This window comes from Prionailurus bengalensis, chromosome D2, assembly GCF_016509475.1.
Source record: "Prionailurus bengalensis isolate Pbe53 chromosome D2, Fcat_Pben_1.1_paternal_pri, whole genome shotgun sequence".
In the NCBI taxonomy this organism is placed as follows: domain Eukaryota; kingdom Metazoa; phylum Chordata; class Mammalia; order Carnivora; family Felidae; genus Prionailurus; species Prionailurus bengalensis.
Genome location: NC_057351.1, coordinates 70,717,480 through 70,740,250, shown reverse-complemented (window position 1 = coordinate 70,740,250; position 22,771 = coordinate 70,717,480). Strand labels below are relative to the sequence as shown.

General features: G+C 36.5%; 1 protein-coding gene across 1 annotated transcript in view; it reads left to right on the top strand.

The window, feature by feature from the left end:
• The window catches only part of CCDC186 (coiled-coil domain containing 186), a 55,121-nt gene that overhangs the window by 5,304 nt on the left and 27,046 nt on the right, over positions 1 to 22,771 (top strand). Inside the window, exons 2-4 of the mRNA XM_043597603.1 lie at positions 4,665 to 5,357; positions 11,542 to 11,668; positions 18,951 to 19,079. Coding sequence (XP_043453538.1) covers positions 4,665 to 5,357; positions 11,542 to 11,668; positions 18,951 to 19,079 — 949 coding nt within the window. The remainder of the gene's footprint in view (positions 1 to 4,664; positions 5,358 to 11,541; positions 11,669 to 18,950; positions 19,080 to 22,771) is intronic.

The following is a 22,771-nucleotide window of genomic DNA, read 5'->3' as shown; positions in this document are numbered from 1 at the left end:
AATAAGTGTTAATAAATAAATAAAACAAAGGTAGATAATGGTTGGCTTTAAGGCAAGTAAAAAATGTTTCTTGACCAGTTGCCTACAGCTGATGAGCTCCAGTAAGAGCGAAACCAATTCTCACTCCTGAAACAGTATTGAAGTGTGAATTGGTCCTGTAGTACTGTGTCAGAAACAGAACCAACTCGGGGGGGGGGGGGGGGGGGGGGCGGGGGGAGGAAGCTTCAACTGAGGAATTTTGTGACTGCTAAGGTTTAAATACAGCATTTTCCCCTAATGAGTAAGAGTTGCTAAAAAGTCAGATAACCTGTGTTATTTTGAACTCAAAAAAAGGAATAGATACTGTAATTGTAATCACTATATCTTTATATGTGAGTGTAGATTGGATTTGTACGAGCACTTCTTAATTAAAACAATTTTGTAAACCTGTGTCTAACTGCTCTTAGTCTATTGGATCCTCAGTAATTTCAATGACAATTCCCCTATCCCCAAAGAAAAAACTTGGACAGCAACCACACTGGCCTACATCTGTGTTGCCAACTGGAGGCCCGCAAGAGGACTCAGCTGACTGGTTCCCCCCCCCCCCCCCCCCCCCAGTTATCTGGTTAATTGTGGACATAATCAAGCTCATTGTACATAATCTTGTACAGTTACTTAATCTTTGCTTGATGGCTTTATTACATATATACACATAGATTTTTCTCAACACCTCTCCTTTTGTTGTGAAAGTAGTATTCATTTGAGCATCAGAAAATTAAGTTTGCAAACTAAGTGGTTACCAGATGTCAATTTATGTGAAAGGTCAGGGGCATATAGTGAACAACAATATAGAAAGTACTTGTCTTTTGAGGTTAAACTAAGCTTCCTTTAATTTATGGAAGGGTAATATGTAAAACAGTCTAAGCTGAGGTAATCATACAAACAGACTTATTTTTTTTCACTTAGATAAATATTGAGAGTGAGACAATATTTGTTCTGCGCTGTTCGTATAATATTACAAGTCTCAGATCATTGTATAAACTCAGTGGATCCCACCCTCATTGAGAACTGAACAACATTTAACATTTGCAAGAATAAATGTAAATATAGTAAAGAGTGTATGTTAGATTATTCATTATTACCATTATTATATTGCTTGGGATTTAAGAAGTTTGATTCACTTCAGAGTGAAGTTCCTCCTTGAAAGTACAAAGCTCATTTAAAAAGCTAGAGACTGTCCAGAAATGTCATTGGGAAGGCAGGGACTATGTGCTTGATGAGTATATACAAATGCAGTATGTTTTCATTTACATGAGAGATTATTTCTGTACTTACAATGAGAGAGAATTTGGAGGAAGATGTGGATTTAGAATTGGTCCTTTAAATGTAGTTAGACTCCGAATAGACTGAAAGGAAGGACATTTTCCATGGCAAAGCCATGGAAATGTTAATGTGTAGATTGAAGGAATCTTGAGTAGACTGGTCAGGGTGGTAGATTATAGTGAGGTCCTAGGATTTTAGGAATGTGTTGAGAGATAAGATTGGACAAGTAGTATGACTGGTTTACTGAGGAGGAATCACATTCTGAGGTATAAACGTGGTTTTAGTTTTTATTCTTAGGTCTGTAATCATCCTCTGTAAAACACCCCCATCCTTTTTACTTCCCTCTGAAGTACAGTCCCTTGTATGGGTTTGATGTTGTATCTTTCTGCCACTTTTCATTATCAGAGAAAACTTATTCCAGAAATTAAGATAGGTTTCAATTACTTAAGAAACAAAACAAGCCACAAAAAACATTACAAACTCCTTATTCTACCCGAAGAAAGGATAAAGGTGTTAAGTTTCCAGCTGCTTGAATTAAAGAAGAGGTAATTTGACTCTAAAATATGTCCCCTTTTTTTTCTCTAGCTAGCCCTTTTGTAGTTGGCCGAAGACCAGCCAGTCGAGGCAGAATTCTTATTATAAGAACCTCCAAAGAGGAAAGAGATATCCCTGGTCTTAATCTGGTTCATCTGGTTGCATTTGGTGGTAGTCTCTGTGGAAGTTATGATATGTGTGGATCTTCTAGGGTCAGTGTTGTAGCTCCCTGATCCCTTCTGCCATCGAGGGCCGGCTCCCTTCACAGGGCAGCTCCTGTTCCCTTTTGGCAGAGCTATTGTAGTACATGCTTCAACCCCTTTTCTGGATTGGGTGATACTTGACCTAGTGCTGTCTCAAGTCACTTGCACTTTTTATTAAGCTCTTTATTTTTTTACTTGGAGTTGCAGGGAAGACAATAGGAATGGAGTAAGACTGAGAAATCAACATTTCAAGTGTTAAGGTATGAAGTGATTACACCTGAATTGGGTTGCAGGTAGGGGACAGTGGCAGTAGAAAGGAAAGGTATAATTGGAGGAGACATGAAGTTGGTGAAAGAATATGAGAGCAAAGGAAGGGAAGGAGTCATGACTAAGAAAAATGATACCATTGACAGAAATCGAAAGGATTAGCTGGGAGTGCTCAATTATAGGAGCTACAATTTTGATTGGAGATTTTTAAACCGTTGTCAGTTTGAGGCTGTGGTGGAATATCCATTTGAAATGCCTACATTCAGATGGAGATTTTAATACCTGTACAGAGATAGAGTGAAGGCAAACAGGAATTCATTATCTGTAACTCAAGAATACTGGACTGAAAGTAACTCATGTGGATATCTGCTAGGAGTTGTTGGTTCAAATTTTCAAAGTGGATGAATTCTAGGAGGGAAAAAAGGGTGAAGACTGAACCCAGGAGAATATGAAAGCTGGATAAAAGGATACTCAGTATTTGCTTAGTGCTTTTCTCTTGACAAAGCTTTTCTCTTGACTGTTCTCTAATGATAAAACTTACTTGCACTGTGCTGGAGAGTCACAATGCCTTTGTATTACTTAACTCATTTAAATAGATTCTTTATCTGTTATCTGTTATTTTGGTCAGCTCTGACTTCACCTTCAGTTGCTATAACATTGGTTATGATGATTAAAACCACTTCATTAGTTTTTAAATTGATTTCTAAATTAATACTTCAAATTCAGCAGCAACACATTCACAAATTATATCTCACAGTGACTTACTTTAGGGAGAACTATACAGGTGGCTAATGCCCCTGTGTGAGAATTATTTTATCTTAGATTTTAGAATACAGCATGCTTATGAGGCCTTTATAACTTACTGCATTAATTTGTATTGTGTAAACCAAGCCTTTAATGCTAGTGTGGGCTTTGTCTTCGTTATATATGCAGCAAGAAAATGATAATTTCTATTTGGTGCTTTGGAAATACGTTATACAGATAGGTAATGTGTAGGATTAAGGCCAGCGTCTGTGCTAGTTGATGCCTCAAAGGACAGTCGAAACTAAAAAACAGAGTACTTAACAAACTGGTCCTCTTTTCTTAGAATTATTCTTCCCCATTTTCTACACTCCTAGAAGAATGTTCCTCAAATACAGTACTAGTTTTATTAGATCACTTCTGTACTTTAATGCAATACTCGAGAATCTACTGTGTGCTAGAAACTGTAGTATAATCAAGTATACAAGTCCATCATGATTTATGGTGTCATAAAATTCATTCTTGCATATCATTCCCAGGTTCCACCTGACAGTCTCTTATCATTTTTCAGAATCCCTGACCAATGCTTCCATCACAGACCGACGTGAATATATATCTTTCTGTTATTCAAAAATTTTATATTTTTGTTTTCCATAAATACACCTTCCATCTGGAATGCTTTCCTAGTTTGTGTCAAAACTATGATCTGCCCCCTTTTTTATCCAATCTTATATGACACTGGTAGCTCACCTACTCTATACATGCTTTGTTGATGTGTGACGAAAAGAAGTTGATGGTTCTTTTTCATCAAGATTGCTGAAATATTTTATATTTATCTGTCTTAGGATAATTTTTGAAATTGACTAATTTTCAGAAAATAACTAAAATAGTAACCCTCATAAACAGCATAAAAATGTATTCTAGTTGTTGAATTCGTTTTGTCAATGTTTCTTTTATGACCCGGGCAGTGCATATGGGCTCCGTTTGAGTTGCATTGAGCATTGTTTATTCTTGATGAGAATGTTTGAAAATCACCATGGTACTTCCTGGATTTTTGCCTGGATGAAAAACAAATTCCCGCCAGGGATATTTAACATCCAGCTTTAGGAGCCTGGGCTATAGATAGAGTTTTATAGATAGGGTTTTCCTTGTCAGTAAATTGTTATCATCGTTAGTGTGAGTTGTTTTATAATCTTTCTCTTCTAGTGAAATATTCCTTCAATATTTTCTGATAGATTCTTGAGAGTGTCTTTTGCCTCTCATGGAACTGAAGGAATTCTAAACAATTCAGTTGAATTCTAACAATTTAAACTTGTGTATTTTATACCCAACATCTCATAGAGGTGATTAAGGAATGCAAACTGTACCTGAAGTGAAGTTGTGTGACTGAATTAAAGGAGGAAAGGAGAGTAAGATTTGTAGCACCCTCCTGGTTGTGGCACACTTGGATTGCCTGTCTTATTTGTTGTGGGTTTTTTTCCCCCTTTCAAAGAGTTATTACTGGTAAATTTGTGGCCTTAATTATTTCATATCATGGAGTGTATGCAAATACATATGAGGTCATGGTTTACAAAACTTTTTAAATTTTTTACAATTTTGATGTTTTCGCTTTTTTAGATGTAAAACGAAGACCAGGAACAGATTTGAAGCAGTGCAGAGTGAAGTGGTGCCAGTCAGCATGTCAGAGGCAGAGCACATAGCCTCCATTTCCTCTGATAAAAATATCGGGAAAACATTTGAATTAAAGGAAGACTCCTGCAACTTGTTGTCTGGTGATGACAGCAGCAGCTTAGAAAATGAGTCTACGCTGCCATCATTAAACTTTGATAAAACTTTATGTCAGCCTAATGAACACAATCAGATTGAAGCACGGGAAAACTATATTCAGGATCATGGTGGAGGTGAGGATTCTTGTGCTAAAACAGACATATGCCCAGAAAATTCTGAACAACTAGCTAATTTTCCTGGTGGAGGTTTTACAGAGCAAGCTTCGAAAACAAATGAAACTGAGCAGACAGTGACACAGATATTGGCGGAATTGAGGTCATCTACATTTACAGAAGCAGCAAATCAAAAGACTTATTCAGAAAGTCCTTACGATACAGACTGCACCAAGAAACTTATTTCAAAAATAAAGAATGTTTCGGCGTCAGAGGATTTGTTGGAAGAAATAGAATCTGAGCTTTTATCTACAGAGTTTGCAGAAGAACACCGAGTTCCAAATGGAATGAATAAGGGACAACATGCATTAGCTATGTTTGAAAAATGTGTGCAGGAGAAGTATTTACAACAGGAGCACACCATAAAGAAGTAAGGTTTTAACATTTGCGTGCCCCCCCCCCCCCCCCCCCCCCCCCCACCGGTTAGGATTAAAGATTGAATTCTTCAAAGGAAAGTATCATCTTGGAATTCCATAATAGTCATGCACGTTGCAGTTCATCAACAAATATGTGCTGAATAATTGAGCAAATGTCAAGTTTGTCTAGTTACTTAATATATGCCTAAAGGAATAAATATTAATGTGAATTCATTAACGATCTAGAAATATTTATAAAGACAAGTTTTTTCAGTTTTGAAAGAATGTAGAGCATAATATTGTTAAAACTATGAGAAATTCAAAAGGAAACAAGAAGTCATGCAATTAAAAAAGATTTTCTTAAAATTCCCATCGTAAATCCATTGGTTTTAAAAATTAAAATTTAGAGAATTGCTTAGTTATCAGTAATTAAGAACATAGTTATTTTTAGACTTCTCTTGGATTGATAGTTAATTTCTATTTTAATGATGGTTTAATTTTATTTCATCTTAATATTGTCCTGTATTTTTATTCTAGATTTTTTTATTTAAGTGATGCAAATGTTTAGACAGTCTTTTATAACCTTTAAGAAAGGAAACCTTCTTAACCTTCACTAAAATACAGACCGATTCTCTTTTTTTAAAATGATACTTAAAAAAAATTTGGAATGGGAGATATATATGTAAAGAAAGGAGTGGAAGCAGTCTATATACTAGAGGAGGGTGACAGAAAAAAATATAATCCAAATATTGCTAGATAGGTAACTGGCTTTTAATGATCTCTTGCTTCCACTGTTTACTCTTCTAGATTTTTTTTTTTTTTTTAAGTTTATGTTGAGGGAGAGAGAGGGAGGAGGAGCAGAGAGAAAGGGAGAGTGAGAATCCCAAGCAGGCTCTGCCCTGGGGCTTGATCCCACACCCATGAGATCATGACCTGAGCCTTAACCAACTGAGCCACCCAGATGCCCCTCTTCTAGATTTTCTTCCTCAGTGGATCAGTCTTCCCCAAACCAGCTTACCCTTCATTGGTTTATCCAGTGAACTCGAATCTCTTAAGCATCCAAAGCCCTTCTTTTTTTCTATTTTCAATTTTTATTTTAGATTGTGACAAAATACACATAAGATTTACCATCTTAAATATTTGTTTTAAATGTTTATTTTGAGAGACAGAGGGAGTGTGCACAAGTGGGGGAGGAGCAGAGAGAAAGAAGGAGAGAAAGAATCGCAAGCAGGCTCTGCACTGTCAACACAGAACCCAACGCGGGGGCTCTATCTCCTAAACCATGAGATCATGACCTGAGCTGAAATCAAGAGTCAGATGCTCAACTGACTGAGCCACCCAGGCGTCCCCATCTTAACTATTTTTAAGCATACAGTTCAGTAGTGTTAGGTTTATTGTTGTGCAACCAGTCTCCATAGCTTTTTCATCTTTCAAATGTGAAACCCATACCCAAATGTGAAAAGCATACCCATTCAGCAACTCCCTATTCTCCTGCCCTCAGCCCCTGACAACCACTGTTCTACTTTCTGTTTCTAAAATTTATCCATGATACTTTATATAAAGTGAAATCATAGTATTTGTCTTTTTGCAGTTGGCTTATTTCACTTAGCGGGTGTCCTCAAGGGTCATCCGTATTGTAGCATCTGTCAGAAATGCCTTCCTTTTTATGTGTGAATATTTTATGTATATACCATATTTTGCTTATCCATTTGTCTGTCAGTGGACATTTGGGTTGCTTCCACATTTTGGCTATTGTGAATAATAGTACTGTGAACATGAGTGTACAAATTCTTCTTGAGACTCAAGTCTTCTCTTAAAAAAAAATTTTTTTTTTTTAACGTTTATTCATTTTTTGAGAGACAGAGAGGGACAGAGTGGGAGCAGGGGAGGGGCAAAGAGAGAGGGAGCCACAGAATTTGAAGCAGGCTCCAGACTCTGAGCTGTCAGCCCAGAGCCTGATGTGGGGCTCGAGCTCACGAACTGCAAGATCATGACCTGAGCTGAAGTCGGATGCTTAACCAACTGAGCCACCCAGGTACCCCGAAACTCAAGTTTCTTCTTAATACTACCCTAAAACTGGGGCGCCTGGGTGGCCCAGTCAGTTAAGTGTTCAACTCTTGATTTCGGCTTAGGTCATGATGTCATGGTTTGAGAGGTTAAGCCCTGTGTCAGGCTCTGTGCTGACAGCACGGAGCCTGCTTGGGATTTTCTTTCTCCCTCTCTCTCTGGCCCTTTCGTACTGTTTCTCTCTCTCAAATAAATAAACTTAAAAATACTACCCTTGGGGTGCCTGGGTATGGCTGCTTCTCATATCCTTACTGGACTGCTGCTATTATGAATAAACTATATGCTTTTGTGCTTAGACCTTCAGTGCTTTTACCATTGTTGATTTTTAGGGTAACTTAATTTCCTTTTGTACTGTTCTTTCAGACCCTTTTTATTTTTTTAATTTTATTTTTTATTTAAAAAAATTTACATCCAAATTTGTTAGCGTATCATGCAACAATGATTTCAGGAGTAGATTCCTTAGTGCCCCTTCCCCATTTAGCCCATCCCCCCTCCCACAACCCCTCCGGTAACCCTCAGTTTGTTCTCCATATTTATGAGTCTCTTCTGTCTTGTCCCCCTCCCTGTTTTTATATTATTTTTGTTTCCCTTCCCTTATGTTCATCTGTTTTGTCTCTTAAAGTCCTCATATGAGTGAAGTCATACGATTTTTGTCTTTTTCTGAGTAATTTCACTTAGCATTATACCCTCCAGTTCCATCCACATAGTTGCAAATGGCAAGATTTCACTCTTTTTGATTGCTGAGTAATACTCCATTGTATATACATACCACATCTTCTTTATCCATTCATCCATCGATGGACATTTGGGCTCTTTCCATACTTTGGCTGTTGATAGTGCTGTTAGAAACATGGGGGTGCATGTGTCCCTTGGAAACAGCACACCTGTATCCCTTGGATAAATGCCTAGTAGTGCAATTTCAGATCCTTTTTTTGAGATTGTCTCTGATGTGTCTTCCCACTTTGCTCAGATCTGGACTCTTCACTTTAATGCCCCTCTTGTAAATTGTGAGCTGTTGTACATTAAATAATAATAACAGCAAATACACGCTGTTGATTATATGCCTGGCATTTACATATATTAACTCATGGAATCACAATTCTCTGTCGTATGAACTATTCCCATTTTTCAGATGAGGTACCCGAAGCGCAGAGAGATTAAGTCAAGGTCACATGCTAGTAGATGCCAGAGTTAAAATCTGAGCCTAGTTACTTTGGCTTCAGAAGATTTTTTTAATGTGGTTATCTGAAATGAACTAGTTGTATTAAATTTATCTAAAAATATTAGGAATACAGTAGAAAATTCTTTTTGCCCCATCCTGTCTGAACAGTGGCCGCGCAGTAGACTGGGGTAAGCACAGTTGTGGTCAGAGGCCTGCTGTTGGAGAGTCCCCCTTCCACTTGCAAACTCTGTTTTGTGGTTCATATCAACCTTTCTGAACCAAACATTTTTCATGTCTGTGAGGGGGATGATATCTGATGGAATTGTTTGTACACATTAAGACATTTAAAAATACTAGATATTATTTTTAACTAAGTTCATCTTTGTTATACACATAATTTATTATTATTATATTTTTTTAACATTTATTTAGTTTTGAGCGAGGGACAGAGCATGAGTGGGGTCGGGCAGAGAGAGAGAGGGAGACACAGAATTTGAAGCAGGCTCTGGGCTCTGAGCTGTCCGCACAGAGCCCGATGCGGGTCTTGAACTCATGAACCATGAGATCATGACCTGAGCCGAAGTCAGACGCTTAACCAACTGAGCCACCCAGGCGCCCCTCACATGATATTTTAAATTCCAAAGAAAATGCTTTGTGACTCGGCTTAGCTCTAGAACAACTATTTTTTTTTTCTTTCGTCTTCATTTAATATTCTATAAAGAAAATTACTTTTCAGTTCCTTTGGTTTAAATTTTCCTGAATCAATCTATTTCCAAATGTCTTTGTTTACACATCCTTGTCTCTATTTTCTAACATCAGTATATTGTCCAAGGTCCCAACCAGAATTCTTAGGAACAGTTGTGCATCGGATGTGACAATTGGAGGGTTTGCTGCTCTTCACTTCTGCCTCGGTAAATTGTTTACTTGTGAACTATAGCCAGGATTCTTGTGTTGCAGGTAGTTTTCTGCAACAACTTGAATGTGTACCTAAACAAATAAATAATCTAAGTTAAACCACTGTGCCAAAAAGGCTTGAATAAACTTGCATGCTACATTCTTTTCCTTCCCAAACATTTGTGTGAATTGCTTCCTCACTGTATACCTGTGCTCTTCAGAGAGGCCTACCCTGCCTTATCTAAAATCGCTGCTCGAGTTGCTCTCTGCCCTCATGCCCTCCTTTACTTTTCTTAAGAGGATGGGATCACTTCCTGACATTTTATTATATGTTGTTTATTTTCATTTTCTCCCTTTGAATGTAAACACCGTGAGGGTGGAGATAGTTTGCTGACATACTTCTAGCACATAGAACGGTATAGGGGGGCTCCTGGGTGGCTCCATTAAGTGTCTGACTCTTGGTTTCAGCTCAGGTCACAATCTCACGGTTTGTGCATTCAACCCCCATATAGGGCTCTGTGCTGACAATGTGGAGCCTGCTTGGGATTCTCTCTCCCTCCCCCCCCCCCCCCACCCGCCACTCCCTTGCTTGCTCTCTCAAAATAAATAAATAAACTTAAAAAAAAAAATAGTATAGGTACATAGTAGGTACCCAGTAAGCATTTGTTGAGTAAATGAGCAAACTTCAAAGTAGGAGAAAGGCTTGGGCTGTGGAATTAGACCTGTAGCCAAATCTCAGTTCAACCACATGCTAGTTATATGACCTGGAACAAGTGCTAGGCTTCAGGTTTTTATTTTTTTGTTTTTTTCCATAAGACATAATAATTTCACAGACTTAATAATTTCATAATCCTGAACATTAAATGAAATAATGCACTTAAAAATTAACTTAGTAATTGAGTAGTTAATGTTAAGTAATAGCTGTTGCTATTCTAGGGGTGCCTCAGTGGCTCAGTCAGTTAAACATATGACTCCTGATTTCAGCTCGAGTCATGATCTCATGATTTGTGAGTTCGAGCCCCTCATGGGGGCTTGAGATTCTCTCCTTCTCTCTGCCCCTCCCCTGCTCACGGTCTCTCTCTTAAATAAAACTTTAAAAAAAACTTTGAGAAAATCTAAAATATTAGTTCTTAACTTCCTTAGAGGTCTTATTTTATAGTTCTGAGTTTGCAAGGTTTTGTTTATATTTTTCTAGGGGACTCAATGAAATTTCTGCTTCAACTTCTGTATTTTGTTTTACATATTTTTTATTTTATTTTTTAAATTTTTTTATTAAAAAAATTTTTTTAATGTTTATTTTTGAAGGAGAGACAGTGTGGGTGAGGGAGGGGCAGAGAGGGAGAGGGAGACATGGAATCTGAGGCACGTTCCAAGCTCTGAGCTGTCAGCACAGAGCCCGATGCGGGTCTCGAACTCACAAACTGCCAGATCATGACCTGAGCCAAAGTCGGACGCTTAACCGACTGAGCCACCCAGGCGCCCCTATTTTATATATTTTTTATTTTATTTCAACTTCTTCTGTAACTATTATTAGAATATCACTGAAATTTTCTTAAAATAAAAAGCAAGATTTTTCACCCTCAGCATTGTGGACATTTGGGGACATCATTCTCTGTTGGTGGTGGGGCTGTACTGCATTATAAAATGTTTAGCAGCATCCCTGATCTCCACCCGAAAGAATCCAGTAGCAACCCCCCACCCCTGATGGGTGACCAAAAATGTCTCCAGGCAGATGTCTGGAAGGGCTTTGCCCTGGATTATGAACCACTGATCTGGAGGAGTTCAAATACTGAAGGGATGAAGTGCATATTTGAGATACCCAAAGAAGTAAACTTAAAAGAATTTGGTTTTCTTTATAGGACTATATTTCACTTGATTTGAAATATACAAATTTCTAGCAAGAAGGTAATAGCCTGACCTCTAGATAATTTTTTTTTTAAAGTATAATGTATAATGAAAGGATTACTTAGGAATGTTGATGTATTTATCATAAGCACCTGTAATCTGCAGATAGATTCTGTTTCACATCTCCAGTTTTAATTATGCTTTACTTATACCACCCTTTTTATATTTAGGTTAATTAAAGAAAATAAGAAGCATCAGGAGCTCATCTTAGACATTTGTTCAGAAAAAGACAATTTAAGAGAAGAATTAAAAAAAAGAACAGAAACAGAGAAGCAGCATATGAACACAATTAAACAGGTAAAAAGACAAAAGTCTTTAAAGACTATACTTCAATTTATAAAGTAAATACATTCCTGAAAATTTGTGTATAAATTGAAATTCTTTAAGCTAAATTGTATTTTAAATGCAGAGGATTGATTGGTATATAAAGCATTCTTTTTTATGAAGTGGAAATTATAGCCTGATTTTTTTTCTCTTATGTAAATTTAAATTCTTACAAGACATGTGAGTGTATTCTATATATAATAGAGATCAGAGGAAAAAAAGGATTCAATTTGGTAGTAAGAAAGACTATTACCAATTAAGGGTGGAAGTAATATATACCTTAATGTTAGTATGTGGCATTAGAATATTTTTAAGCTTATAGTTTAAGATGATTCCATTCTCAGTATTATTGTGAACTATACTGTGAAGATTGGCTCTCCTGCTTCAGATTTTATCTGGCTAGCTGGCTTCTCCAGTTTGTCTTTCCTCTTTTTCTTTCCTTTAAAAAATTTTTTTAATGAACTCTGATGCACAGATTAGCAAATTGAATATTCAGACCAGTAGCAAAGCTGAGCTGCTCTTTATCTTTCTGAGCTGCTTCCCACCCCCCCCCCCCCCCCCCCCCCCCCCCCCCCCCCCCCCCCCCCCCCCCCCCCCCCCCCCCGTGGACAGGATTAGAAGCATTTTAGCCTTAAAAGTCTTTCCTTTTGTCTCATCCTTCACCAAAAACTATATAATGAAAATAATAGTAAACAATTCATAATAATAAAAAATTAAACCAAGATTCATTTGCTTATGTTTTGGTATACTTAGTGCATTATTACAAAGTGATTGTATTTGTACATTTTACTTAATCATTATTTTTATATGCTTTAGAGCTACACCACATGCAAACCAAACTTAGAATTTTAAAGTACGAGGGAGTCTTAATAAAGGGCTGAAGCCACATGTTGGTAGGCAGGTCACTGCTGATGACCAGAAACTTCAGATTGAATAGATGGGAGAGAACCAGAGTTGTTCATTTCATGAACTTGTTATTAGCCACATATAGCCACTGAGCACTTGAAAGATAGCTAGTCCAAATTAAGAAATGCTATAAGGTAAAACAGACACTTAATTTTGAAGACTTAGTATAAAAAAGAAGTAAAATCTCTCAACTTTCCATGTTGATTATGTGTCAAAGTGACAATACTTTGGATACATTAAATTTAATATTTCAGTTTTTGCTTTTTAAAATGTGTCTACTAGAAAATATAAATTATACTATGGCTTGTATTCTATTGGACAGTGTCACTCTAGGTAATTTTGTCATAAGGAAAATTAGTGCACGTGTTCCATAAGCTAACATTTAGGGATTTTTTTTCAACAGCTTTATTGAGATATAATTTACATACCATACAGTTCACCCACTTCAGATGTACAGTTTAATGGTTTTTAGTTGTACATCTTTTACCACCACAGTAAACTATTTTATCACCTCCCAAAGAAACCCCATACCCATTAGTAGTCACTCTTTATTTCCCTCTGAACTCCTTCCTTCCCCGAGCCCTAGGGAACAACAATCTACTTTCTATGTGTTTATCTCTTCTGCGAGTTTCATATATATGGAGGGATGTAACATGTGGCCTTTGTGTCTGACTTCTTTCAACATGTTTTCAAGGTTTCATCCAAGTTGTAGCATGTTATCAGTTCTTCATTTCTCTTAATGGCTGAATAATATTCCATCGCATAGATATATAGCATTTTGTTTGTCCTTTTATCAGCTGATGGATATTTGAGTTGTTTCTACTATTTGGATGTTAAGATAATGCTGCTATGAACATTCATGTACAGGTTTTTATGTGATCAATTATATGCTTTCATTTCCCTTGGCTGTATACTTGGGAGTGGAATTGTTGGGTCATATGATAATTCTATATTTAAGTTTTTGAGGAGCTGCCAGACTGTTTTCCAATGTGGCTGCACTATTTTGCATTCCTACCTGCAATGTATGAGAGTTCACTTTCTCCACATTCTTGCCAATGCTTGTTGTTACTGGACTTTTTGTTTTGTTTTTGTTTATTTAATGTTTGTTTATTTTGAGAGGGAGAGAAAGAGCATGAGCCAGGGAGGGGCAGAGAGAGAATCCCAAGCAGGCTCCTGCTGTCAGCACAGAACCCAACACTTGGCTGGATTTCATGACCATGAGATCATGACCTAAGACAAAATCAAAAGTCTGACACTTAACTGATTGACCCACCCAGGCATCCCTGGACTTCTTAATTATAGCCATCCTAATAGGTGTGAAGCAGTATCTCATGGGTTTGATTAGCATTTCCTTAATGACCAATGAAGTTGAACATCTTGTATATTTCTGGAGAAATACCTATTTAAATTCTCTGCCCATTAAAAAAGATTTTTTTTAGTTGTCGAGTTGTAATAGTTCTTTTATATTCTGAGTAATAAACCTATATCAGATATATGGCTTATAAATATTTTCTCCCATTTTTTGAATTGTGTTTTCACTTTTTTTTTCTTTTAAGATCTTAATTTTTTTTTTTTAATTTTTTTTTCAACATTTATTTATTTTTGGGACAGAGAGAGACAGAGCATGAACGGGGGAGGGGCAGAGAGAGAGGGAGACACAGAATCGGAAACAGGCTCCAGGCCCTGAGCCATCAGCCCAGAGCCCGACGCGGGGCTCGAACCCACAGACCGCGAGATCGTGACCTGGCTGAAGTCGGACGCTCAACCGACTGTGCCACCCAGGCGCCCCATAAGATCTTAATTTTTTTAAGTAATCTCTACACCCAGTGTGGGACCCAAACTCACAATCCTGAGATTGAGAGTCATGTGCTCCTCTGACTGAACCAGCCAGGTGCCCCCTTTTTTCACTTTTCTTGATAGTATACTTGAAACACAAAAGCTTTCAAATTTGATGATGTCCAATTTATCTATTTTTGTGTATGCGTGTGCATTTGGTGTCATATGCAAGATTCCATTGCCAAATCCAAGATCGTGAAGATTTACCCCTATGTTTTCCTTTAAGGGTTTTATAATTTGGCTTTTATATTTAAGTTTTAATTCATTTTGGGGCACCTGGGTGGCTCAGGCGATTAAGTGTCCGACTTCAGCTCAAGTTATGATCTCGCGGTTCCTGGGTTGAAGCCCCGCATTGGGCTCCGTGCTGAACACTTGCTCAGAGCCTGGAGCCTGCTTCAGATTCTGTGTCTCCTTCTCTCTCTGCCCCTCCCCAGCTTGCACTCTCACTCTCTCAAAAATAAATAAATGTAAAAAAAAATTAATAAAGGTTTTCATTTTGAGTTAGTTTTTGTGCATAGTATCATGTAAGGGTTCAGCTTTATTCTTTGTGGCTATTCTGTCATCTCAGAATCATCTGTTGAAAAGACTGTTCTTTGTTCTTCTTCCATTGAATAGTTTCGGCATCTTTGTTGAAGATTGTTTGATATATGGGTTTATTTCTCGAACCTTAATTCTGTTTCATTGATCTCTTTGTCTTTTGTTCCAGTAGTACCAACACTACCTTGGTTACTGTTATTTTGTAGTAAATTTTAAAATGGAGAAATGTGAGTTCTTAAACTTTGTTCTTTTTCTTTCTTTCTTTAAAGTTTATTTATTTATTTTGAGAGAGTGCCAGCAGGGGAGGGGCAAAGAGAGAGAAAGAGAGATCCCAAGTGGACTCCACACTGTCAGCACACGGCTGGACAGGGGCTCAATCCCACGACTGCAAGTTCACAACCTGAATGGATATCAAGAGTTGGACATTTAACCAACTGAGCCATCCAAGAACCCCTGTTCTTCTTTTTCAAGATTGTTTGGCTGTTCTTAATTCCTTACATTTCCATATGAATTTTACTCTCATGTTGTCAATTTCTACAGTGAAGCCAAGTGGGCTTCTGATAGAAATTGCCTTGGATCTGTAGATTCATTTGGGGTGTTTTACCATCTTAACAATAGTAGGTCTTCTACTTACATGGATGTCTTTCCATTTATTTAGATCTTTAATTTCTTTAAACAGTGTTTTGTAGTTTTCATAGTGTAAGTTTGTACTTTCATTAAATTTATTCCTAGAGTATTTATTCTTTCTGGTGCTATTGTAGATGAAATTATTTCCTTAATTTCATTTTCAAGTTGTTAATTACAACTGTATAGAAGCATTTAATTTTTGTATATTATGTCCTGTAACCTGCCGAATTCATTATTCTAGAAGGTTTTTTGGTGAATTTCTTAGGATTTTTTGAATATAAGATCACGTCATCTGCAAATAGAGAGTTTTACTTAATCCTTTCCAATCTGAGTGGCTTTTATTTCTTACCTAATTGCCCTCCCTGCCTAGACCTTCTAATATGGTATTGAATAAAAGTAGCAAGAATGAATATCCTTCTCTTTTTCCTGATCTTAGGGAGAAGGCTTTCAGCCTTTCACCATTAAGTACAAAGCTAGCTGTGGGTTTTTAACAGATGCTCTTTATCAGGTTGAAGAAGTACCTTTTTATTCCTACTTTGTTTAGTGTTTTGTGTTGTTGTTTTTTATTTTGCTCAGTGTTTTTTTGTCATGAACAAGTATTGAATTTTATCAAATGCTTTTTGTGTATTTATTGAAGTGATCATGTGTTTTTGTTCTATTGATATGGTACATTACATTAGTTGATATCTGGGTGTATAATGCCAGCCTTGCATTACTAGGATAAATCCCTCTGGGCCATAGTGTATAATTCTTTTTGTATATTACAGAATTGGTTTGGTAGTATTATATTTTCCGTTGACTGAGGATTTTGGTATCTACAGTGATAAGAGATACTGGTCTTATAGCCCTTTTTCTTGTCATTTCTCTGGTTTTGGTGTCAGAGTAGTACTGACCTTATAGAATGAGTTGGGAAGTGTTTCTTCTGTTTTGGGGAAGAGTTTGTGAATAATTGGTATTCCTTAAATGTTTGGTAGAATTTATCTGTGTAGTCTCCTCGGCTTGAATATTTCTTAGTGGGCAGGTTTTTGTTTGTTTTTTTTACTAATTCAGTCTCTTTACTTATTATAGGTCTCTTCAGATTTTGTTTTTTTTCTGTTCTTAAGCCAGTTTTGGTAGTTTGTGGCTTTCTAAGAATTATCCATTTAGTTCATCTAAGTTAAATTGGCCATAGTATTCATTCATACTGTTTTATTTCTGTTACTTCTGTAAGATCTGTGTGCCCCTCTTTCATTTCCATTTGAGAAGACCCCCGCCCCCCACCAGCTTCTTTTTGGTCAGTCTCCCTAAAGGTTTGTCAATTTTGTTAATCTTTTCAAAGAATCATTTTGTTGAATTTTCAGTTTTTCTATTTTCTATTTCATTAATTTTCATTCTAATATTTATTTCTTTCCTATTGCTGGCTTTATTTAGGTTTTGTTTCCTTTTCTTTTTCCAGTGTCTTAAGATAGAAATTTAGATTATTAATTTAGGATCTTCTATTTTATTTTATTTTATTTTATTTTATTTCATTTCATTTCATTTCATTTCATTTCATTTCATTTTAATTTAATTTAATTTTATTTTATTTTATTATTTTATTTTATTTTAATGTTTATTTTTGAGAGAGAGAACATGTGTGCACGCAGGGGAGGGGCAGAGAGAGGGGAAGACCAAGAATCCCAAACAGGCTGTGCACTGTCAGCGGAGAGCCTGATACAGGGCTTGATCACACGAACTGCGAGACCATGACCTTGAGCTGAAATCAAGAGTTAGACGCTTAACAGACTGATCCACCCAGGCGCCTCTTTTATTTTTTTAAGATTTTATTTTTAAAATTTTTTTTTTTTCAACGTTTATTTATTTTTGGGACAGAGAGAGACAGAGCATGAACGGGGGAGGGGCAGAGAGAGAGGGAGACACAGAATCGGAAACAGGCTCCAGGCTCCGAGCCATCAGCCCAGAGCCGGACGCGGGGCTCGAACTCACGGACCGCGAGATCGTGACCTGGCTGAAGTCGGACGCTTAACCGACTGCGCCACCCAGGCGCCCCTTAAGATTTTATTTTTAAGTAATCTCTACACCCAACGTGGGGCTCAGACACACAACCCCTTGATCAAGAGTTGCACACTTTACTGACTAAACCAGCCAGGCTCCCTGAGATCTTTCTTTTTTATTAATAGGGGTGTTTATAGCTATAATCTTCCCTCTAAAGACTGCTTTAGATACAACCCTAAAGTTTTGGTATGTTGTGTCTTTATTTTCATTCACCACCTTGTATTTTCTAATTTTCCTTATGATTTCTTCCATTAGTTATTGAGGTGTTAATTTTTACATATTTGTGATTTTCTCAGATTACTTGGCTGTTATTGACTCTAGTTTCATTCCATTTTGGTTGAAGAACATGCTTTATATGATTTCAGTCTTTCACGTTTATAGAGGTTTGTTTTATGACCTAGCATATGTTCAGTACTGGAGAAAGTTCCATGCATACTTGATGAGCATGTGTATTCTTCTCTGGTTGGGTGGAATGTTGTATAAATGTGTTAGATCCAGTTCTATAATTTTGCTCGTCTCCTATTTCCTTGTGAATCCTCTGTATACTTCTGTCCATTATTGAAGTATTGAAGTTTCCAACTATCAATTGCCTTCTTCATTTCTGTCAGTTTTTGGTTCATGTATTTTGGTGCTATGTTATTAGGTACATATATACTTAGAATTATTATAGATTGTCCATTTAACCATCATGAAATATTCCTCTTTATCTCTGGTAACGTTTGTTTTTTTTTTTAGTTTATTTTGCATCTTAGTATATCCACCCCTCTTATGGTTGTTTGCAAGCTGTATCTTTTTACATCCTTTTCTTTTAGTCTGAATCTTTGAATTTAAAATCCCTCTTATAGATAGCATATTGTTGGATCTTGTTTTTTTATTCCAGTATGATAATCTCTGCCTTTTGATGTGATTATTTAACACAATCTCACTTAATGTTGTTATTGACAGTGGATTTCTGTCTGCCATTTTTTCCCTATATGTATCATGTCTATTTTGTTCCCGTTCTCCCCTTACTGCTTTCTTATGCATTAAGTAAATATGTAACATTTAAATTTCTTTCATATTTTCACTATATTTTTTTATTTCCTTAGTGATTGTTCTGGAGCTTACTATATACATCTTACCAGAATCTGTGTCAGCTTTATACTTACTTACTTCTAATGAGATTTAGAATTATCGCTAACATTTACTTTTGATTTCTGTGTTTGATATATTCATTACTTCCTCTGTGTTCCTTTTCATTGTTTATATTTATTTAAAGTGTTGGTGGCCTACTTGGTATAGCTATGAAAATAACTGGAAATAATTTTCTTTTCAGTTAGAATCAAGAATAGAGGAACTTAGTAAAGAAGTTAAAGCTTCCAAAGATAAACTAGTAGCTCAAGACATTGCAGCTAAAAATGCAGTTCAGCAGTTACATAAAGAGATGGCCCATCGAATGGAACAGGTATTTTGCAAATCAATATCATTATTAACTTCATATTCTGGTGACTCTTTCTTGTTTATTATAAACTAACTTGTTAGACTGTTTTGAGTATCAGTGGTATCTTAAGAATAGGTAATTGATCTTTTTAAAAAATGCTAAAGCAATGCATAAATACATGCTAACTACAAAAATATTTTTAAAATTAAGGAAGTATATAGAAAAAAAAGTGAAAGTCCTCCTTCATTTGTACTTCTCTCTTCCTGCCCCCAATCCCTTTATATCCCACTCCTTGTTCTGTAGTAATTATTAATATTTTGGTTATGTATCTTACCACATACATAGGTATGTCACACAAGCTTATGTGTATGTATTCATATACTTATTCCTCCTACTTTTATTTTTATGTTTTATTTATTTTTGAGAGAGAGAGACAGCGTGAGCAGGGGAGGGATAGAGAGAGGGGGAGATACAGAATCTGAAGACAGGCTCCAGGCTCTGAGCTGTCAGCACAGAGCCCAACGTGGGGCTCAAACTCACAAACTGTGAGATCATGATATGAGCCAAAGTCGGATGCTTAGCTGACTGAGCCACTCAGGTGCCCCCTGATTCCTCCTACTTGATTGGAATCTTACTGTATATCTTTTTGGGGGGTTTCCTACTTAATTCATTTTGGTAATCTTTTTGAGCTGGTATATATGGATTTCAGAAGAGATCATTTTAAGTATTGTTTTTGTGTTATTATTGCCTGCACTCTTAAGTATAGGATCTTAGTCATCTTCATTTCTCTATTCATAAAACCTAGCATAATGCCTAACAATTGGTCCTTATGGTGAATTGAATCAGAAAGTGTTACCTGCCTGCTAACACTGTCAGTGAGATGGATCCTGTTCTTTCTGCCCTAAAGCTACTATCATAGGTAGCTTTCTGGAAGAACTTCAGCAAACAGTTGGTCCTCAACCTTTATTTCTGTGATTCTTTACAATATGATGATTTAAAATCTATGCTCTCAGCTCTCAAACTTTTTGTACTAATTGAAGAGAAATATAGAGGATGAGACCTTAAGAATTTGTTGGTTTTGGTAGACTCAAACGTAACTGATAATTAGAACCACGAAGCTTTTTCAAAAATGTATTCTTTAGAGTTTATTATATTTTCAAATAAAAACAAAATAGTAGTTGGATATATACAATAACAATTCAAACAGTAAAAAATGAGGCTTCTTCCAAACATTTTCTCCCATTTTCCCCCTTCCCAGAGGTAACCATTGATGCCAGTTTCCTGTGTATTTTCCCCAAATGTTTTTTGCCTAGACAAGCATGTGTGTATTCTCCTTCCTTCCATCCCCCCTTTTTAAAATAATTGGCAACATGCTGCATTCACTACTATGTAATTGTTCTCTCTATAATGATGAAAACTATAGGTGAAGTTATTAACATTAGCTAATGTATTGAGATTTAGCTATGGGCCAGGCCACGTTCAAAGCACTTTACAACTTATTTAATCTTCACAACAACCCTACGAAGTGGGTATTATGGTGTAGATTTTGGAATTCGTTTCATTTAAATATTTATAGATCTGCTTCATTCCTTTTTACCCCTACCTTTTCCTGTCAACTTTTTGAAAATTTTTAAGCCTGTAGAAAAGATGAAAGAATAGTAAAATGAACACTATTTTATCCTTCATGTAGAGTCACCAAACCTGGTTAAATTTTATTTAGAAGTAGATTCCCAGCATGAGTGTGCACCTGTTTACGCACACACAGTACATTCCCCAGTTTAATTTTCCAGCTTGAGGTTTCTCCATTTCTCGGACTGCAGGTAGAATGAATACGAACCTCAAACTTCCAAGAGGGTAGGCTTATATTATAAATTCTCAAGGACTTACAGCATGTTCCCTTTATACCCCCATTCCTGGATTGGGAAATGTCCACAGGGCAATGAAGAATTCAGGCCTAGCATACCATTCTGGATTCCTGCTTCCCTTAGCTTCTTGGGCCCTGGGGGTTTCTCCTACTTTGTTGTGAGCTCAACTGTTTATTAAAAGAATATTTGTTGTATTTCATCTAAATTTTTGGTGTTTTAGATGGGGATGGTTTATCTACCATATTTTGAGACCAGAACATCTTACATTTTATCTTAATTTTAACTGGCTATTGAATCCTATTGATTATCTTATTCATGCTTTCTATGTGTTTATCCAAGTCAGTGATAAATATCTTAAACTGGTCAAATCCAAAGACTTACTGGCTCCTCTTCCTTTATCTGTACCCTAAATGGACAGACTTTTTGCGGAAGCTTAAGCAATAGTTACTGTATGATCTTGTTTAATACTTCCAACAGTCCTGGGAAGTAGGTGCTGCCATCATCTGGGTTGAGACCTAGAAATGTGAACACTCAGCACCCCACATTATTCCTTCGCAGCTGATCCACGGATGACCGAGTAACAGGACATCCCTCGCATAGTCAAGAACCTCATAATATTTGACTTTATTTTAATTGTCTTTTTTCTGGTTTTTCTGCTTCCCATCTCTCAATTTCAGCGAAGCTACCATCCTGCCACCAGTTATCTTACTAATTTGTTTAATAAAAGGTTTGATTTATAAATCCTTTGGCTTCCCATTGCCTGTAGGATAAAATCTCAACTCATTAGCATGATAAGAGAAGCCCTTCTTCCTTTGAAGATTTAATCTCTAATTAAATCTGTTTCATAACCACTTCCCCCCACCCCAGTCCAACCAACATGCTAAATTTAAATCCTCCAAAATGTCGATATCCTCAAAAAAATTATGCTATTTTATACAACTAGGCATTTGCGCTTTTGTTCATGTTATATGTATATATGTTGTTTATATAACGTGTAAACATTTTGTTTATATGTTATTCATACCTAGATAATGAGCTTTTCTGGGACAGAAGCCACAACTTGTTCTTTGTGTTTCCAAAAGCTAATACATTATCTGAACATCAACTTATGAAACTAGACTTCTTTTTAAGTTGATATTATCATTAATTGCTTTTCCTAAGAACAGTTATTCAGTTATCTAAAAATATAGCTAATTCCGTTAACCAGTTCCAGCACAGTTTTCTCAGTCCTTGTCCACAATTACATCGTGAAATCCTCAGGGATCTCTGACATTCCTATTCCAATATTTCCCTTAATTTTTCCTGAAAATTAACAGGTTATTTCAGTGGGGGGGCGGGGCCCAATTGGACAATTTTGAAAAGTATTCGTATAGTATTCTGAGTGTCTACTAGATGTGCTTATCAGCTATAGCAGAACTTCATGAAACGTTCTTTGTCATGTACTTTTCATCAGACCATGGTAGCTTTACCTACATTCTCTTTAACGTTATATCTTCTTCAATTCAGTTATAGTATCAGTTGGTATTTACCACTAGATGCCAATGAAAAGCCCTAAAGTTTAAGGTTTCATCTTTTATAACATAAATATGTGTTCCATCATATTTGCAAGCTATGAGTGTAAATTTACTTAAATGAAGGGCTATCTGTAGAAGTTTTCATTGCATGAAACTTCAGAATATGGAGTACTGGCTTATATTAACAGAATTTTGAGAGTATATAGATATCACAATCCAATTAGGTATTTTTTTTTTTAACGTTTATTTATTTTTGAGACAGAGAGACACAGAGCATGAATGGGGGAGGTCAGAGGGAGGGAGACACAGAATCTGAAACAGGCTCCAGGCTCTGAGC